Here is a 21297-nt window from a genome sequence, read left to right on the forward strand (position 1 = left end):
TTATTATAAGAAACCTTAATTATGCTATTCAGATTGAGTAATATGTCAAACCATTAATATTTAAAGCGCATTGAGACTACAATCGTCATAATACATTCACATTTAAACATTTTGATCAAGCCATTCCATACAACCATTCCATATTCTGTTATGACTTGATGGATGAGGAAGAACAGGACAGTTATTCCAGATAATTATTAACTTCTTAATGTTTTTTTCTTTTTCTCTTTTTACCTTCTCACCACAAGGTGGTATAGAAGTACCATACGAGAATCAGAAGTATTCTGTATTTTTCAATTTTCTATCCTGTGCTAGCATGTTTATCAGCATTTTAAATATACTTCTTACATAATTCACGAATAATTGTTCTTAGTATGAAGTTGTTGCTGAAAGGGGAGATATACATGTAATGTTTCCCACCTTAATTCCAAAAACCGTGCTGAAACACTGTTTTTAGACACTCTGAGGAAGCAAATAGCAACATTTCATCATTAAAGATCACTTTATAGTAATTTCATCAATAATTATCTCTGTATGATACCATTTTCAACAGCAGAATTTGGTTGATGACTGTAATTTTGATATTACTGGCAAACTGTATTTTCACATAAGCAGAAATTATTTGTAGTATTATGCCCCTACAAAGTATACAACTATACTTGATTATGTCAACATTACTACATATTTGTAAGTTTCCATGCACTTCAGCTGATTAGCCTTTTGGATCAGGTGGAGTCATACTGTCTAATTTCAGCGGAAGTGGGGACATGGGGGGAAGCGTGGACCCTCAGGCAACTGATGGTGGAAAAGGGTTCCAATAGGTATCAAAGCTTTTAGGCTGCCCCTATTGTCCTCCTGTAATTGGATTTTGCCTGGAAGAACGGAGTCTCATTTGCCAGTCTGAGTTCCACAAAGATTACTGTGCTGTTGAAAGCCAAGATCATTAGCAATGAATGGGTGCAATGCTTACTATTTTAATCCAAGACTGAACCATTGAGAGTTTATTCATGGCAGCCCTGTTTGTTTGTGTCTATCTATCTATGTGTTTATTAGCTGCCCTCTTGCCATGTTTCAGTTAGTCTCCAGGACTGTGCCGATGCGATGCTGGAGAGTGGAGTATTGTGATGACCTGTGTGGCTGCTTCCCCAGCCTAAGCTGATGGAGAAAGATGCATACAATTACAAAGCTGGCTTGATGACTTTCTTATCCCTCCAGACAAAATAAAATATGTCATGGAGTATTTTCCACCTGTAGAGCAGTTCAATTATGTGCAGGTTCCTCATTTTGATACAGTTATATCATGTATCATTAGCATATTTTTGTTACTAAATTGCCCATGGATGTGCATGTGTGAGTGAATGGTGTGTGAGTGTGCCCTGCGATGGGCTGGCCCCCCATCCTCGGTTGTTCCCCGCCTCGTGCCCGTAGCTTCCGGGATAGGCTCCGGACCCCCCACGACCCAGTAGTATAAGCGGGTTGGACGATGGATGGATGGATTAGCATATTTTTTGCCCAATAAACAATTTCTATCTAAAATTGTTTTTTCATGTCAATTTCACTCCTAACTAATTAATGGCAGTGGCCATTAATGATTTAACATTTTTGATTTGTGTTCTACAGCCAGCATACTTTGCTATGAATTTTGTTTAAAATTTGTTACAATCAAAAGTGTCACAAAAGATGTCAGTGAAGACAAGTAGTATTATACCTAAAGTAATTTAATCAGGAAAGTAAGAGGGTAAAATTGATGATAACTTGAAATTATAGTACTAATAACATAATTTTATACTGCATAATAAGCTATTGCAAAGCAGTTGGGTGGATGATAGATGAGAAATATTTTATTTAATTTGTTATTTAATAATTATGGATGAACAGCAACAGATTGATACTTATCTGTAGCAATGAGGAATATATAGTTTTATGGCATTTTCAGTCAAAATGCTGGAATGGAATGGCTTTGCTTTTATGCCTCAGCTCAACTTTTTCACTGCTAGCAAAAAACTTGCTTCAGCAGACAACAAAACAAGCCTATGCTGGGGTTTCCATGGCGACACAACAATCACTCTCCTCATCAAAAGCAGACTAACAGAGGTAGCGGCCCCTTTGTGCCAGAGAGGAGGGAACAGAGAAACACCGGGCAGATGAAAGCATGGCCATCCTTAAACACAATCATAATTTAGTCATCAGTGTAGGAGGACATAATAAAAAACCAGGGAGAGAGAGAGACGGGAATGGACGGAGAGAGATGGAAAGAGAGATTGGGGTCAACAAAACAGAGAAGAGAGAAAAATATGAGGAATAACCTGTGCTTAATGCTCTGGCATGTCAGATATAGGCGTATTTCTTATAATGAAAATTATGCAGTGTGCACAACATAGGAAAATATCAAATGGATGGTCATTTTGGGTCATTTCATTTTTTTTTTACTTTCTATCAATACATTGGAACAGTTTATATTAAGTGGTGTAGCACTACCAAGAAGTGTCCTGCAAGCCAACTGGCCACGACTACAACTGTGGTTTACATAAAATAGAGGGTTGTACATTAGGCCATTCTTGCAAACTGGACATTGATCAAAACTGACAGGATCCGGTTTGGCAGGAGGGTCACCTCTGTAAGACCTTTGAGTTTAAGTCCTTAACCAAAGAGGTTTATTGAGAAGTAGATAAAAACTTTGGGTAAGGACTCTTCTAAACTTAACAATAGAATGATTTTTCCAGCACTGCAGAATTTTAGAAAGCAAAATGTACCTACTTTATGGGAAATAAATATTTAATGTTTGGATGTATTTGCCTGAATTCTTCAAGACACAGAAAAACATTTTTATATATACACTGTAAAACCAAAGTTATGTTCTTATTAGCATTCCAATTATTAATTTCTAAATAGGTGCCATGATACAAATACTATATATATTCTTGGAAAACTTGGTAGCCAAACCTGCCATATGAGCAATGCACCCATTTTATCATGTCATTATATAGTTTTATTGATGGGATTCTAAAATATGTATATAGACTTGAATGTCACATGTCATATTGGTATTGAGTACTGTTACATATTCATAAAGGTTATGGAAAACCACACCAAACATGTAAATTTAATTAGAATTTATTGTCTACCTATGTATTTAATCTATATAATGATAGATGTTTATTAAGTAGTTTTCAATTGTACTTACACCTCTGATCTATCACGACTACTGGGACAAAAGATTTGGGCAGTAGACATGGTGGGGAAACAAAAGGAGTTTTATTGAACTAAATAAGCAAAAACTAGAAATAAACAGGATCATGGGGGATCAGAACAGGAAGACTGGGCGCTGACAACAAGATGGTACAGCATCAATGATATTGTAGGACTGGGGAACACAGGACTGGGAAGCACTTTTATACAAGACTGATGAGGGAGCAAACGAGAGGCAGCTGGAGTGATTAACACAAGGGTCACACTAGGGAGGAGACAGGAGGGTCAGATAGGTAGAGTGTCACATAATCACTTATGAACCGGAAGAGATGCATAAACAAACTCACATACTATGGAAAATGTATTGATGGTTTGGAAGCCCACACAGCATAGGGAGAGCATGAAAAGTCCTCACACTCAGAGTGTGGCAGGTATAGGATCCCTCAGCCTTGGAGTCGGGAGGCAATAAGGACACCTACTGAGTGCCCATGCTAAATTCTGCATTTCTGAATTTTGAAATAAAATAGAGAATATTTGTATTCAATATACAGGCAGTTTAACTTGAACTGACACTGCAAAGAATTTCCAAGCTGATAAAGTGCAGAAATGTTTCAGCCTTATATCTCCAAAAACTATATAGTAGAATATTGCCATTTAATTATTGACAGGTCAACCATCAAATCAGCCCTCTTTGTCACCCAAAAACTTTATCTTACCCTTTCTCTTATGAAACTGTTCAGATTAAATAAAGTATACATTTGTATGTCCTCTATGACATCATATAAGAAATGGTTAATGAGAGGTGACTGATTGTTGAGTTACAAGACACTGACATTAAGTGAAAATAATGCAAAAGTGCTTCCTTTGACATTAATCAAAATGCTACTGTCTTGTATTTTAATAATGTGGGTGTTTTAGAAGGCTCACCTCTGAGCTCTTTTCCTTTCTCAACTGGTCCATTCAATGGCCATCGGAGCCACTGATGCCCTTAATTGACTCTCTGAACAAAAAGCAGAATTTCTCAGGCAGATTATTATTTGAAGGAGTTCACATGCAGTTCTATCTAGGTCATGCACAATATGGCATACACAAGTCTACAGCTGCGACTCCTACCACCATTATCCAGCAACATTGTGCCAGAAAGGAACTTATTTGAACCCATTAGCCTGGGTTCTCTCCTTCTTCATTAAAGAAGCCTTTTTTTTTTTTACAGCAGACAAAGACAATGAAAGCAAGGAGTGGTGTGTAAGGGCTAGGGAGGGGCACAGGTTGACCAGGGAGCCCACCATAATTATTGTGTTTCTCTGTTTGGCTTGAAAGAAGACTTGAATAATGTTTCTCTTTCTGTTAGGTTGAGACAATGGACCGGCCAGGGTCTGGGCTTGCTAGTTAGGCCCATTAACAGAAACTGCCTTCCCTCAATTTTAAACCGCGCACCTCCCCCCCCCCACCCTCCTCCTCCATGACTCTATCCCATTTGACTCAAATTTATTTCAAACCACTTACGGTTTTAACACAGTATTTATTGGTTTCGTCCATAGCAGGTTACAACATTATAAACATGTATGCAAATAACTATAAAAGTGGAAATGCAAAAGTGGAAACAAATATAAAGCTATTTTGTTTATTTTACATGGATATGGAGTGGTTGTATATTGTGTAAGCTATCATATATGCCTACAATAATCTGGATTGTGGGTCAATAATTATGAGCAAAGTGTATTGATGTAGAAAATATTTCAGCAATTAACTGGTATAGGAGCAGTGCTGTTGAGGTGAGAAAAGAGGATAAGTGAGGTGATTTCACCCTTGGTCTGTCCATTAGAATGAAGAGTATATGGAGTGGCCTCCATATTTGCACCTGCTCCCACCTTATTGATATTCATTCCACTGTCCAAAGAGGTTTAATGACACTGTAAGTAGAAGCAGTCCATGCCCTTTGCCTGTGCTGTACTGCATTCACAGGCCGCAAATCCGTGAACGCACTCATGTTTTTGTCACAGTGCAGCACCGAGCTTTGTTTCACAACCTTTAAAGTGAAAGGACAAAATCTAGGAACTCAGAACAATCAGTCATAGTGTCAAAGTGCAACAGTGTGCTGTAGGGAGAATGTGGTGTTTACATCCATCCATCCATCCTCCATAACAGCTTACCAATAAAGGGTCCAGATGGTAATGTGTACTTGATTGTTTATGGATTTTTTTAATTTAAGAAAATAATATCAGCTCTTTGATATGTGGTTATGCATATACTTTTACACAGCTTTCTTTGTCTAGCTGCATTTCTTAATTACTCACACACACATACACACACTAGTTGGTCTTCCTACTGTATCTTAATGGGGACCATCCATTAATTTCTATGGGGAAAAAAACTAATCCCCACCACGACACCCTTAATTCCTACCCATCCCTAACCTTAATCTTAAGTAACCCACCCAAATACAAGACTTTTGGCATTTTTACTTTTTTGATTGCATTCACAGATTTTTATAAAAACAGAGCTTATCCAAATGGTTATCCCCCCCCCCCACACACACACACACACACACACACACACACATAGCCTACATCACTTCCTCCACAAAGTGAAACAAGTTAAAAAAAATTACCTGTCAAAACATATTTGAAACATAATTTTAGGTTTGGCAATTATTTAGATTTTATGTAGATTAATCATATTTATGAAAAACATCCAGAAATACACCAGGTATTTTTTTCTTATCAAATAACACACTGACCCGGATTTGCAACGAGTAGTTGTTCTAACCTCAAGATAACGCGGCCAGCGGCGGAACCTTCCTGCAGCGGCCACTATTTCAACCGGTGAATATTTTTGCCGACGGAACTGAAACGGACAGATTGTAAACACAATCAGGTGAGTCACGGTTTAGGTTATAAACTATATTATTTAAAAATTGAGAGCTATTAATTTAACCTGAAAAACACAGCATTGCATATTGGTCAGCACTAATAATGTTGCTGAATTTTGTTAGCAATGTCTTTTAAACGGATTGCTGATGGTGATGGGTACCGTTAGTTTAGCCTGCCTTCCAGCTAAGACAACGCCGGAATGCTACAGTATCTGGCCAGCTAAATAGCTAGCGACTCCTGATTCAAAACACACTGACCTTTATTTCCACAATTTATTCGTAGCTAGGTCCATTGTATTATATCTTTGAAAATTCGTTAATATGTGGACTGTGTAATATGTACTTTGTTAATTAAGTATTTTACCTAAAGGCGGTTAGCTAGCTACATTTCCTTAGCGGTTTAATGGTATGCTATAGTGTAGCTAGTTAGCCGGCTAGCTAGACATGACATTTAGGATGCCGCTAGTGGGATTAGTCTTGAAGCAGGCAAGTGTAGTAATTCCGAATAACTGAAATAAATTTTACAATAAAAAGGTCATTGTGCACCAAACTCAAAAGCTGACATTTAGTTCCCAAAGACGTTTAGGATTCGGGTGTAGTTTAGGTTTACAAGTGATATTGACAATTCATTGTTAATTATGAATATCTTATAAGTTATGAATTCTTGAATTTATGTAATAAAACTTATTCTTTAATGCAGTTTTTATATATAAATATAAATATAATCAGATGTAAAAGCTTTCAAGGAAATCTGTCGCATAAGTAAATATGTTTGTTTATTTGAATGGTGACTACGATTTTATCAGCTAACAGCAATAAATTAACTTTACTTACGTAATTGTCAACTGAGGTTTAGTATTGTATAAAAATATTAACCTGTTTTGACACCCTCAAAAAATATATATATTTAATGTTGTCTAACTGCCTAACAATTAAACCATGAGGTAATCTTATTTTAAAGGTTCACATATGATGTGATATATGTATGGCATGTTGGTAGTGTTGTATTTTGTCCAGGTGTCAGGTATACAGCAACATGAGTGCACTCACACACGACAGTTTGCAGTTCGGCAGCTTGAAGGCTGTACCTGTGTGAAACAGGTTCTTTTATCACATCTGGTAGAATGAACATAATATTTCCCCAAAACAGTGGCTGTGCCTTGAGGGTTTGTTTTGCAAACCATATACGTAAAATAGAATAGGCTGAAGAAGGTTCTCTGCCAGTGGGCTGGCTGTGTGTGGTTGTTTGATGGAGGACATTTAGTCTGATTTGGTCATGATTTACACTCTTCAAATATCCAGATTTGGCTCACAATTTATATTTAGGCGTTTCCACAACTGCTGTTTCGTTCTTTGTATTTTTACGGAGTTCGATTTTTAGTGTCCACACTAAAGTGAAACTGAAACTTTGTGTTATCAGTAATATGATCATATTCTCACCATTCACATCACAAATAGAGATTAGTCTGTGTCACTGTTAATTTAAGAAGCACTGTGAATTTGCACTCTGGTGCAAGCACATAGTCTTTCTGCAGCCCTTGCAGGGATATTAATGATGCTGTGTCTGGCAGTCTGGAGTCACACTCTGCTTCTCTCCAGGGGTATACATCATGATAGATTCTTCTGTTCTGGGTTTATATCAGCACTGAGAATTTCTGCCTTCCCTGAAATGCTGACAGTTGGCGGCTCTGGGATTGGCTGGCAATGATGTAATTGGCTGTTAATAATTCATGCCTTTAAGAAAGTGAAAAACCCTAAGAAAGAGGACAGGAAGGAGAATCAATGGCCTGTCACTGAGAGGGGAGAGGCAAGGCGTGGTGAACCAGATGCAGTCAGCTGGCCAATGCCCTGTTCTTTTGGGGTTGTGTGGAGTTTTCCTTGTGGAAATCCTGCAAAGTAGAGGTGTCTCCTTGTTCCTGGAGCACTTTTGTTAGCTTGATGATAGGATTAATTTATATGGCTATTATGTTACAGTAAGAATATTTTTTCCCAGCATTATTTAACACATTTTTTTTGGAAAATGTATACTAGGCGATTGTATTATCATAGATTATAGTCATAGCATATGGTATTAATTGCTTTTGGGTTATAGTTTCACTTTCTGGAAACTAGTCAGATCTGCTGAAAATTCCCTTATTTCAAACATATTCTGAAGTGTTAATTGAATGTATTTTGTTATGCAGGTTGAGAGAAAATGTGCCTGTGATGACATCAGCAAGGCATCAGTTGGAATGCTGTCTTATTAAACCCAGGTTGGTTTGCACAGTTCATCAGATTCCAAGACAGCATGCGTTTTTATTCACGAGCCTCTGTGAGACAGTAAGAGACCTAAGCATGACCATGGAGACCCATACCATATGAAGGCCCTTGCCACTTTCTGGGAATCCCCCATTGACCATCACTACCGACTCATCGGAACTCTCTTCATTAGAATACTGGCAAAGTCCGCCAAGGGCTGCTTTCCATGACGTGGATTCCAGGTCCCTGAGTAGCACCAGGCGTGCCCATTTTGCTCCTGGCCGCAGACAGCAGATGCTCAGCCTGTACAGCCTGGAAGCTTTTGGATTCTTTCCTGTCTACCCTCACAGTAAAGGAACATTGACTGTTTCCTCACTGTTGCCTGTCAATCAACATCCTTGACTTTGGAAATGATGGAAGGTTTGGAAGTGGAGGACATCAGCCCTGCCTTGGAGGCGACGGAGGAATTTCTACACTGTCTTGAGGGGGCGTCGACGCACGGTGGCCGGCAGCCCAAGCTGCAGGAGGTGTCGGCCATAGGAAAGCTTGGCTCTGGGGCCTTGTGGGGGCTGCTAGCTGCAGAGCACCTGGAGGTGTCCCCACACAACCTGGCCTGGGCTGACCAGGCACCTTCCTTCAGCATCTTCGGGCTTCGTCAGGGCAAGCGCAGCCGGGCACGGTCCACTAACGACCTGGCTGCCCATGCCAAGGATGACAACAACAGCACCAGTTCCTTCAAACCCGGCCATAATCGCTCCCGTTCCGATGCCAACTATAAGTCCTGTGTGGACAATGGGATGCTAACTGTTGACAAGAACATGCTGAAGAATATGGTGGCCCTTAACAACAAGAGGGAAGGTAAGAAAAATAGCAGTATGCTATACCTATCTTTGCTGACAGACTTTTATGACACAGACCATGCTAAGCTACTGGGTATAAACTGTTCTAATTTACCTGTCATAGGTCTAAGCTACTTGACACAGACCATGCTAAGCTATTGGTTATAAGCCACCCTAACCTACCTGTCATAGTTCATACTACGCTACCTGAGAGAGCCCATGCTAATCTATTGAGTATGGGCTGCTGTAATTTACCTATAACCATGCTGCTGGGTATAAGCTACCCTAATTTACCTGTCATAGGTCATGCTAAGCTACCTGACACAGACCATGCTAAGCTACTGGGTATAAGCCATCCTAATTTTCCTGTCATAGGTCATGCTAAGCTACCTGACACAGACCATGCTAAGCTACTGGGTATAAGCTAGTGCTGGGCAATAAAACGATCTCAAATTTTTTTTCGATAAAAAATGAGGACGATCACGATGATACACACAGACTATAAAACTCGATCAACCGAGTTTGCTCCGTTTTAGGGAATGCGCTGAGACAGACAAATCGATGGCCTATCGAGCCGAGGTTTACTGAAAGCCAGCACAACAACCAATCACCGACGACGTTGTAATATAGCCCGTCCTCCCTTAAAGAAGCAGTGGGTGCATTCGACTTGGGCTTTGGTCTGTCTGCAGCTGACGCGACGCCACGTGGAGTGCGATCTGTCGGCGGCTGCAGGGGTGGAGTATAAACTGACTGCAGCCAAGTCGGACTACTTATACTCCTCGTAGTCTGTGACACCTGACTGCAATGGCAGCACTGCCAGAAGGGTGTAGATAAATCTATACAAATATCACCTGCATGCACATTACTTCTTTTACAATAACCAGCTCCTGATACAATACATTGTTACATTATTATATGGTTTTGTTCATTTGAGCTATGTTTCTTTGAATACTTGAAAATCAATAACCTTTTATAATTTTAAGGAAATTTTGTATGTAAACAGTAAAATTTGTTGGAAAATAAGTATTTGTTTACTAATATTGTTTATTTCAATGTATTCATTCTATTTGTGAGAATAGGGTTATTTTTTATTATTATTTTGATTATTACATTATTACATGGAACAGCATTGTGAAACTATAATATTGATAATTATCAATATCGGTCAATACAGGAAAAAATATCGTGATCATTTTTTTTGCCATATTGCCCAGCTCTAGTATAAGCCACCCTAATTTTCCCATCATAGGTCATGCTAAGCTACCTGACACAGCCCATGCTAAGCTACTGGGTATAAGCCACCCTAATTTTCCCATCATAGGTCATGCTAAGCTACCTGGCACAGGGCTGGGACGATTATTCGACGTAATTGACGTTGTCGATTATAAAAATGCATCGACGTGGAATTTTACTGTTGACGCATTGTGGAAAACGACGTAAATGTTTTGTAATTGCAATGCACTGCAAGTGATAAGCTAAATGTATTGTAAGGGAAAGTACTTTATCCCCTCGGGAGCACGTTAACGCTGTCCTTTTAAGAATCACGCAATAAAACTGTCTGCTAATAACTAAACTTTACTGTCCACCTGATGATCTCTTCGCCACTCGAGAACTACAATATTTTATTTATTGGACCAGCGGCATGGTTTTCATTTACAATACAAAGTTATTCCGCTAATAAGCTGGCTAGTTGTTTCACTGCTGGCACCTTTAAAACTATATCAATTATAGACTGAATTCCAATATAGTTTTGTCTAATATCGCCAGTGCCAGCAGTGCCACACTGTTTTATAAGGCATGCACTGGCCAATCATGTAGCACTTCTCTCATAAATATTAATGAGACATCTCCTACCACCCTGCAAAAAGGAAATTTGCCGCCCGCCCCCCCCGCGCACGAGGCAACATGGCCGCGTCTACCAGCAGAGCTCCGGAGCCTCTGGAGAAACACGCGGCAAAAATGGCTCGCATGTGGTCTTCCAGAGTTTGGGAATACTTCAGTCATGACACCTTTACTGCACCTCTACTGTAGCTGACATTAATGACGCTGTTTCAGCCATTTTATATTTTCTGTTTACTTATTCTGTCATGTAACAGTGAGACAACTTATCGTTTACGACTCTTACACACTGTAGCCCAAATTGTTCCTTGCTCAGACATATTTTAATAAATTGAAATGAGAATTTCAGATGTGTGTGGGGGGGGAGGGAGGAAGTGAATTGTATCAAGTGACTAACTTGAAAATAATTGCTTATCAATAAATTTCATCAGATCAATCGAACAATTGGTTGTTAGATTAGTTGAATAATAGAGAGAGAAATCGCTAGATTAATCGTTTAAAGAATAATCGATTGGGACGGCACTACTACTGGGTATAAGCCACTCTAATTTTCCTGTCATAGGTCATGCTAAGCTACCTGACACAGACAACGCTAAGCTACTGGGTATAAGACATCCTAATTTTCCTGTCATAGGTTATGCTAAGATACCTGACACAGCCCACGCTAAGTTACTGGGTATAAGACATCCTAATTTTCCGGTCATAGGTTATGCTAAGCTACCTGACACAGACCACGCTAAGTTACTGGGTATAAGCCATCCTAATTTTCCGGTCATAGGTCATGGTAAGCTACCTGACACAGACCATGCAAAGCTACTGGGTATAAGCCACCATATAGCCAGCAAATCTATCCTTACAAGAAACACTGTTTGTGGCATTATAATAACAAAAGTTATTAGGGAATATAAAAGTGCCTTATTTTTTATAATACAGGTAGTCCTCAGGTTACGAATGTGATCTGAATCTGAACTTTTCATATAATAAGCTGTATGGCAGTCTGTTCATAAGCATGGTTCATAAGTCGGACGTTCTTAAACCAGGGCCTGCCTGTATTAAAGTTTCAAAAGTTCTGAGTACAAATGGACTTTTATTACTTTGATCAGTAACTGTGTGCTGCTGAACTCAGTTTACAACAAACACAAACAAATTATAATAATAGGGAAAATGTTGCGTTGCTACCTGTTGTATGAACATGGAATTTCAGAAATCCAAACCATTTCCCCACAATCAAAGTAGAACCTTCTTTGCAACCAGTGTAGCTGACCTGTTTGTGTTGTTTACCATGTAACACAGTCGCAATAGTTCTAGCAGTCTAATGATATATAAAGTTTTGTTTTGTGGTTCTTTTACTAATTTAACTAACTGGTTAGAAAAGATTGAGTTTTTAGTTCAAGATCTAGTCATAAATCGAAATCCACTGAGACCAATAATTGAGAAAGAAGTGTGATGTACTGACAGTACTGTGATGTTATAATAATAATAATAATAATAATAATAATAATAATAATAATTGATACTTTATTGATCCCCATAGGGGAAATTCTCTTTATGCCTCCCCCAGCTTACTCTCTGGCCACAAAGGGCAGCCACCTGTTGCAGCGCCCAGGGAGCTGGGGGTTAAGGGCTTTGGTCAAGGACCTGCAGACGTGGCTTGGCTTGAACCTGCAACCTTCTGATCACAGGTGCTGAGCCACACGCACAGGCAGGGAACAACCCAGGATAGGATGCCAGCCCAGTAAAGAAGGACACTGACACACACCTATGGGCAAATGAATGGCGAATCCCCACAATGACAGGAATATATGAAATTGTGTGTGTGCGGAGTGGCATGCAGATTACTGGAGTGTGCCTCCCACGCTGCCGCCCAGGTGTGCCTCTCCAGCCCCCCTACCCTTGGCCCCCAGCTCTGTAGTTTCTCGGTGGGGGTTAATGAAACAGGACCTTGTGTTTGCAGGCCCAATGGAGAGAAGACGCGCGCATCCACTTCAGGGGCTGTGGCTGCTCGAATGCGCTGAATGGGTTTCCGTTTTCTTCTGCGATAATCAGCGCTGACCCCTCCTTTGTCGAGGGATGGGGGCGTGTCCGGCCACGTGCTTGCTTGTTCCGGACACAGATCTGTGCGGCGGCAGCATGGTGATGGCAGGGCTCCTGTTTTTGTTCTCCTGTTTGTTTGCGGAGCTGCGCCCAGCGAGGACGTGTGCAATAATAATTGTGGTCGTGAGACAAAACCGACCTGATGAGACGCTTGAATTACTAACACTTATCATTGATGTTATAAGGATTAGCATATCTTTTCATGGCATTATCAATTAGTTTTAATTTGGTAAGGGAGAAATGCCATTCACAGGAATAACTGAATAAGTCGCCACCTTAGTATTTACATCGTCCTTTGCGTGTTCTTTCACTTCCTTTTATGGTCATTTTGAGCATAGGCAAGGATGGTTTGCCTTAGAATATGCGGATGTGATGAATGAGAGATGGCTTGATGGTGGGGCTGATCTGTCTCGGCCCCAAACTGCTTAATATCTCAACAATTTGTCTTCTAGAAGGTGCAGATTTGCTGAAAATGAGCAACTAGAGTCATGGAACTTGACAGCTAATGGGGAGCCTCCGCTGGGCCGCACCACTCATTACATCAGGACACACATGGGCGCTTGTGTCCCAGAGGACGGTTTTTAAAGAGCTACGGCCCAATTCCTACCCTAATGCTGATGGATCGCTGGATTAAGGAGCTTTTCTCCCCCCTCAGATACAGTGTTACCATTATCTGGTAACAGGTGCTGGTCACTATGCCTGGGTAAGGTGCTCGTTGGCCGACCTCAACAAACGCCGACATTCTGCAGCACTGATGCCAAGCAGAGTGACCCCAGTGAGTAGCATCTGAGATGGCAAGAAATAATAGCAGGTGGTGTCAATTGACTAGCTTTGTCTGAGAGCGACAGCAATTTCCTAAATGGGACTTTGAAGGCTTTGACAGTGAGGCTATGCATGCATGCACTCAAATTATACGGTAGACACTGGGCCAGTTGATACAGTATTATTCGCATTATATCACAGGTTACTATCCTCGTGGTTGATTGCATCTCTGGATATTTCTGGCGTGATATTTCAGTGCTAAGCTAGGTGTCAGTTGTAGGGTGTGTTCTGTATTCGGACCAGAGAATGTTTTGCCACGGTTGTTACTCCATGACGTTTCCAAATTGCTGATGTAATTGAATTCAACAGCTCTTTAATAGCAGCAAAACCTCTGTGGAGCTCCACTCTCTGGGGTCTGTATGTTTACATATTCATTAAGCCTGAAATACAGAGTTTTAATGCAAAAACATGGATTGAAAGTGACATGCATGTTTTTCTATTTTCTAGACTAACACTGATCATTTGTGACCGAGTTGTTTTTTTTTTTTCACCCTCACATCCGGGTTTGTAAACAAAAGCATATCTCTGTAGAATAAATAGCGTCTAATCAGTCACACCTTCATAAATGGCTTGTGTGAACGTGTCGGCCTGCTCGTGATGAGTAGTAGAGGGTAGGCGCTGCAGTGTCAGGCAGCGTTGTAAAATATGCCTGCTGTTTGGTAGCTGCTGTGCTTGGCGTATTGCGTTGTGTGCAAAGTGCTGAAGTTGTCTGTGACACATTGCTTGCATAGTGTATCTGTGATGTCCCTGGTGACATCACTGCCAACACCAGGTTAATCGAGTCATGTTAGAGCGCCTCGCCGCCCCGCAGCACGACAACGGTGGCCTGTACTGCCCACACCGTTATCCTGAGGATGGGCTGCCCATGTTATGCCATTCTGTCAGCCCAGCTCCGGCTGTCAGCCTTGTAACAGGCATCGCTCTCTGCTCACCTCCAAACGGGCGGCTCATGATGAGGCTAGCGGGCCACTTGACATCCCCCTTCAGCATCCTGTGTGTCCATGGGTCTCCCGTGCCTGTGTCCTGGACGACCTCTTCACGGCACAGTGAAGCAGCACTCGGGGCTGCAGGGCATACAGTATGATGTCCGGCTGCTGTATGTGGCGCTGGAGTGTTGCTCCTTTGTCCCACTCTGATGATGAATTGATACAGCGAGTGGTGTGGGGGCCATTGACATTTTTCAGGATGTGCACTTTTATTGAGGGTTTTTGCAGCTTAGCCAAAGCAAATATTCATGCATATGCGCATGTTTCACAATTTTGAAGAAGTATGAATGTTACATTTATACAGAGCTTTTCAAGACACCCAAAGCGCTTTAGCGCTGCATAGTCTGATATGCAGATTGTGACACTGTTTTCTTTTGCAGTGAATTTACCTGAAAATTGTTGTCAGAAAGTGTTTGTTTGTTGCACTGTATCCTTCAAACCATTCACCCATCTCCAAATGCCTTATCCTGGGCTGTTAGGAGGCCTGGAGGCTGTCCCAGACAGCACTGGGCACAAGCCTAGGGTACACCCTGAATGGGCAGCCGCTTTGTTACACTCTAGTGTGCTTGAATTTGTGGATGGGACACAGATAAAGCCCCAATGCTAACCTCAGTGTGCAGTGTCAACGTTAACTTCATTAAGGGGCCTTGTTTGTAAACTGATGGCTGCCAGTTTCGGCAGGGCTTGAGCAAAGGAATTACTCTCAAAATATATCCAGCCGTACAGGTTTGATTTGGCTTTGGATTAAAAGAAAATATATTCTTAAAACAATTAAAGCATGCAAGTAATTACACAGTATAATTGGCATATAATCATATCCAAAGGACTTTGGTAGTTTTGTGTACTGGGTGTTCCCTGGCGAAATCTGTGCCTGTTTCTTTGGTCGCTTAGTACAGTATGAAATCACGAGTGGCGGCTCGTTGTCCTTTGTCAGGCCGGGCTGTGAGCACAGGCGTCACGGCGACACAGACACGCTCTTTGTGCGGCATGCCGGTGTCAGTGCGGATTGCCGTAGCAGGAGGTGTCATCGGTCACACGGCCCACAGAGCAGAGCCCTATGCCCCTGTCCTGCCAGGATGGATCACCCGCAACCGGCCTGGCCCCGCGCACCCAACCCCTGCTCTGTCCGGCGGCTCTTCGAGGTGCTTTGCCTGTCGCTGAGGAGATGGTCAGGCTTCGGTGTGTGTCGCCTCGGGGGGGATTGGAGTATGCGTGGAGGTGGCAGAGTTCTCTGCTGTTTAACCTGACGGCCGGCATGGAGTCTGTCTCAGGCTGTATTCCTGTGTCCTGCTGTACTGTGATACATGACAGGGTTACTTTGTGCTGCTTTTTATGCTGCTCTTTTAAACTTGCAGGAAGACAGACGGTTAGGAGAGTGAAATAACTGCAGGTTTCCCCAGATGGCTCTGTCGTTCATTTGGTTTTCGTTTGGCTCTGCTTGTGCCCTGTCTTCTCCCGTGCTCCCCGGTGGCTGGACGTAGGTGCTGACCTTTGCTCTGTGCCCTGTCTGCTGCAGGCGACAAGCAGAGCAGCCCCAGCATGGTGAAGCAGGGCGAGCTGGAGCAGCGGGAGGGTGCGTCTGGCCGCTGGAGTGCCTGCCACGTGGAGCTCACGCCCTGCGAGCTGCGCCTCTACGGCCTGGACAGCAGCGGCAACCGACAGCTGTGCACGGCCTACTCCCTGTCGCACTGCCACAGCGTCAGCGCCCCACTGCCCCAGGATGGCTGTGTGCTCCAGGCCGTCTTCTTCAACAGCACCCGGCTGCAGCTGCGTGCGCCCTGCCAGTGGGAGGCGCTGGATTGGCGACGCTGCCTGTGGGAACGCGTGCTGGCCGCACGGCCCTCTCGCCAGCAGGGGGAGCCGCTTCCTGCATCTGCACCTGGCCCTGTCACCCCCTCGGCGCCCCGCCCCCCGCTGCGGCCAACAGCCCTGCCCATCTTCACTCAGCACTGCGCCGACGTGCTCAAGGCGGGGCTGCTGCATCAGCGCACCGACCTCAACAACTGGAGCACCTTCACCTTTGTGCTGAGTAAGACGCAGCTGCAGGCCTTCCCCACGGGGGGTCGGGGCTCTGTGTCTGAGCCTGTGCTGTGCTACTCGCTGGCCAGCTGCCTGGCCGTGCAGCGGGACGACTCTGAGGGCAGCCGTGCCCGCTTCCAGGCCGTGTTCGACCGCGACGTGCTGCGACTGCAGGCCGACGACGAGCGCACGGCCCAGGACTGGGTGGAAGCCCTGCGGACGGCCTCTGCGGCCCGGCGTGCCGCCACCGCCGTTGACACCCCCCAGCCTACCAGTCCTCCTGTGCTGATGCGTAACAAACCGGCTGGCCAGCGGCGCCACCGTGAAACCCAGCGGGGCAAGCGCCAGTCAGTCACCACCAGCTTCTTGGGCATCCTCACCTGCCTGGCCGTGGAGAAGGGCCTGACAGCCCAGAGCTTCAGATGTGCAGGTGAGAGCTGTGCTACGTGCGGCGCTCTGAGCTTCCTGCGCGCTACATGCTGTGTCGGCTTCATAGGAGCTTTAGGTGTGCAGGTGAGAGCTGTGCTATGTGCGGCGCTCTGAGCTTCCTGCGCTCTACATGCTGTGTCGGCTTCATAGGAGCTTTAGGTGTGCAGGTGAGAGCTGTGCTATGTGCGGCGCTCTGAGCTTCCTGCGCTCTACATGCTGTGTCAGCTTCATAGGAGCTTCAGATGTGCAGGTGAGAGCTGTGCTATGTGCGGCGCTCTGAGCTTCCTGCGCTCTACATGCTGTGTCGGCTTCATAGGAGCTTTAGGTGTGCAGGTGAGAGCTGTGCTATGTGCGGCGCTCTGAGCTTCCTGCGCTCTACATGCTGTGTCAGCTTCATAGGACCTTCAGATGTGCAGGTGAGAGCTGTGCTATGTGCGGCGCTCTGAGCTTCCTGCGCTCTACATGCTGTGTCGGCTTCATAGGAGCTTTAGGTGTGCAGGTGAGAGCTGTGCTACGTGCGGCGCTCTGAGCTTCCTGCGCTGTACATGCTGTGTCGGCTTCATAGGAGCTTTAGGTGTGCAGGTGAGAGCTGTGCTATGTGCGGCGCTCTGAGCTTCCTGCGCTCTACATGCTGTGTCAGCTTCATAGGAGCTTCAGATGTGCAGGTGAGAGCTGTGCTATGTGCGGCGCTCTGAGCTTCCTGCGCTCTACATGCTGTGTCGGCTTCATAGGAGCTTTAGGTGTGCAGGTGAGAGCTGTGCTATGTGCGGCGCTCTGAGCTTCCTGCGCTCTACATGCTGTGTCAGCTTCATAGGAGCTTCAGATGTGCAGGTGAGAGCTGTGCTATGTGCGGCGCTCTGAGCTTCCTGCGCTCTACATGCTGTGTCGGCTTCATAGGAGCTTTAGGTGTGCAGGTGAGAGCTGTGCTACCTGCGGCGCTCTGAGCTTCCTGTGCTCTACATGCTGTGTCGGCTTCATAGGAGCTTTAGGTGTGCAGGTGAGAGCTGTGCTACGTGCGGCGCTCTGAGCCTCCTGCGCCCTACATGCTGTGTCGGCTTCATAGGAGCTTTAGGTGTGCAGGTGAGAGCTGTGCTACGTGCGGCGCTCTGAGCTTCCTGCGCTCTACATGCTGTGTCGGCTTCATAGGAGCTTTAGGTGTGCAGGTGAGAGCTGTGCTACGTGCGGCGCTCTGAGCCTCCTGCGCTCTACATGCTGTGTCGGCTTCATAGGAGCTTTAGGTGTGCAGGTGAGAGCTGTGCTACGTGCGGCGCTCTGAGCTTCCTGCGCTGTACATGCTGTGTCGGCTTCATAGGAGCTTTAGGTGTGCAGGTGAGAGCTGTGCTACCTGCGGCGCTCTGAGCTTCCTGTGCTCTACATGCTGTGTCGGCTTCATAGGAGCTTTAGGTGTGCAGGTGAGAGCTGTGCTACGTGCGGCGCTCTGAGCCTCCTGCGCCCTACATGCTGTGTCGGCTTCATAGGAGCTTTAGGTGTGCAGGTGAGAGCTGTGCTACGTGCGGCGCTCTGAGCTTCCTGCGCTCTACATGCTGTGTCGGCTTCATAGGAGCTTTAGGTGTGCAGGTGAGAGCTGTGCTACGTGCGGCGCTCTGAGCCTCCTGCGCTCTACATGCTGTGTCGGCTTCATAGGAGCTTTAGGTGTGCAGGTGAGAGCTGTGCTACGTGCGGCGCTCTGAGCTTCCTGCGCTGTACATGCTGTGTCGGCTTCATAGGAGCTTTAGGTGTGCAGGTGAGAGCTGTGCTACGTGCGGCGCTCTGAGCTTCCTGCGCTCTACATGCTGTGTCGGCTTCATAGGAGCTTTAGGTGTGCAGGTGAGAGCTGTGCTATGTGCGGCGCTCTGAGCTTCCTGCGCTCTACATGCTGTGTCGGCTTCATAGGAGCTTTAGGTGTGCAGGTGAGAGCTGTGCTACGTGCGGCGCTCTGAGCTTCCTGCGCTCTACATGCTGTGTCGGCTTCATAGGAGCTTTAGGTGTGCAGGTGAGAGCTGTGCTACGTGCGGCGCTCTGAGCTTCCTGCGCTCTACATGCTGTGTCGGCTTCATAGGAGCTTTAGGTGTGCAGGTGAGAGCTGTGCTATGTGCGGCGCTCTGAGCTTCCTGCGCAGTACATGCTGTGTCGGCTTCATAGGAGCTTTAGGTGTGCAGGTGAGAGCTGTGCTACGTGCGGCGCTCTGAGCCTCCTGCGCCCTACATGCTGTGTCGGCTTCATAGGAGCTTTAGGTGTGCAGGTGAGAGCTGTGCTACGTGCGGAGCTCTGAGCTTCCTGCGCTCTACATGCTGTGTCGGCTTCATAGGAGCTTTAGGTGTGCAGGTGAGAGCTGTGCTACGTGCGGCGCTCTGAGCTTCCTGTGCTCTACATGACAACGTAGACTTTTAAACACACTTTAAAAGCAGACCCCCAACAGTGTTCATTATACTCAGGTGTGTGTTTAAGCATCTTTTACAGATGACTGACTGCTAAAGGTCATTTGTTAGACGGCTTCCCCACACGCTCATGTGGCTTAATGGGGTGGCTCGTGAAAGGGCATCTTTGTGGGCCTGACGATGCACAAAAACCGCAGTTACCTGTGGACCGTATCACGTCATCACTTTCCTGCAGTGCCGGTGAGGCATGGTGAAACATTGACTTGTTTTTGAATTTTGGAGGTCGGCATTGGGTCTTCATGACCTTACCAGGTCAGTGGCATTGAGGGTAGGGCTGCCTCATCCTGTTTATTGATTGTCTGCTGTGCTGATCAGTGTTTGAGGAACACTGTGAAACATCCCTAATCTCTGAGGTCATGGCTGGGGAGGTTTTATTATTGGATGTGTTGCAGTAGTCTTGTTAGGCTTGGCTGGTATGTCATTTCTTTATACTGTCAACCTTCCAGGCTTAATACTGTACTTTTTCCGCGATTTTGAAATCTTGCCTAGTAGGGGGTTGATATGATAAAATTTGTGCCCCCCCAATTTTGTAGCCACGATTTCTAAATACTACAGTATACCCTATCGCTTTAATATCGCCTAAGTCTTATATTTATGAACCCACCCTGAATTCAGTGTCTTGGTGTTCCTGCAGTGGTCAGGTCCTTGAGCAGTGATGGTCAGGTCCTTGACCAATAGATTAGTGGTTTTAACCATATAGGTAACTAGGAAAATATGGATAGTTCAGGTCCAGAAAGTAAAAATCCAGACCAAGGTTTTGTTTCAACCAATCAGTTGAGTACTGTGACTCTTTTTATACTCAGCTGGCTGGATGAAACAAAATCTTTGTCAGGATTTTTACTTTCTGGACCTGAACTATCCACCTCTGTAAGCAGGCAATACAGACGCTCCTCTACTTACCAACTTTCAAACATACGAACGAAGAGGACTGTAAGTCCAAATTGTGTTGGGCTCCTGTTTCCTGTCCACAACATAATTTTTTTTTTCTGCACGCCAATTCTGCCTAGTATGACTTCTGGCCGCTACTCCTGCCGCACAGCAGCGTAGCGTGCGTACTCCCAGCATCCTAGTTCTTAGTACTTGCGTATACCCTTAAAATGATGTTGAATAACGACTTACGAACATTTCAAGTTACGAAGTAGAGGAGCGTTTGTATTTCATTGCCCCCATATGGCTTAAGAACTATAGATTGCCATTTATCAGCATGAGGTGTTTCGAAATTCATGCACAATATTTACACTTGCTAAGTAGTTAAAATGTATTTAACACCGTCCAATGGTGAAGCACCACCAACATCAAGTCTGTAATTTGCCATTTAAATAAGAACCCCCTCCCGCTCCAAGTCTTGCGTTAACAGGATACCGGTTTAGCGGTACAACAATATGGAATTACCCATAGTCCTTTGTGCACATGCTCTGCCTTTGGTGCATCCTGTGTTGTGGTTATCATCAAAGGCAGCAGGGCGAGTTGTGGATCAAGGTGTCTGGGATGCATGTTTAAAGTCTGCACTGGTGAGAGACACCTTCCAAAGC

At 44.6% G+C, this 21297-nt stretch overlaps 1 protein-coding gene across 3 annotated transcripts in view; it reads left to right on the plus strand.

Annotated features, from left to right (window-relative positions):
• The first annotated feature begins 5964 nt into the window (after nt 1–5964).
• Nucleotides 5965–21297, plus strand: part of plekhm3 (pleckstrin homology domain containing, family M, member 3) — a 41889-nt gene continuing 26556 nt past the window's right edge. For all 3 annotated transcript variants that reach the window (XM_023826637.2, XM_023826638.2, XM_072715176.1), the window contains exons 1-3: nt 5965–6066; nt 8245–9157; nt 16396–17328. In XM_023826637.2, coding sequence (XP_023682405.1) covers nt 8710–9157; nt 16396–17328 — 1381 coding nt within the window. In that variant the 5' untranslated portion in view covers nt 5965–6066; nt 8245–8709. The remainder of the gene's footprint in view (nt 6067–8244; nt 9158–16395; nt 17329–21297) is intronic.

Source organism: Paramormyrops kingsleyae, chromosome 1 (genome assembly GCF_048594095.1).
Source record: "Paramormyrops kingsleyae isolate MSU_618 chromosome 1, PKINGS_0.4, whole genome shotgun sequence".
NCBI lineage: Eukaryota > Metazoa > Chordata > Actinopteri > Osteoglossiformes > Mormyridae > Paramormyrops > Paramormyrops kingsleyae.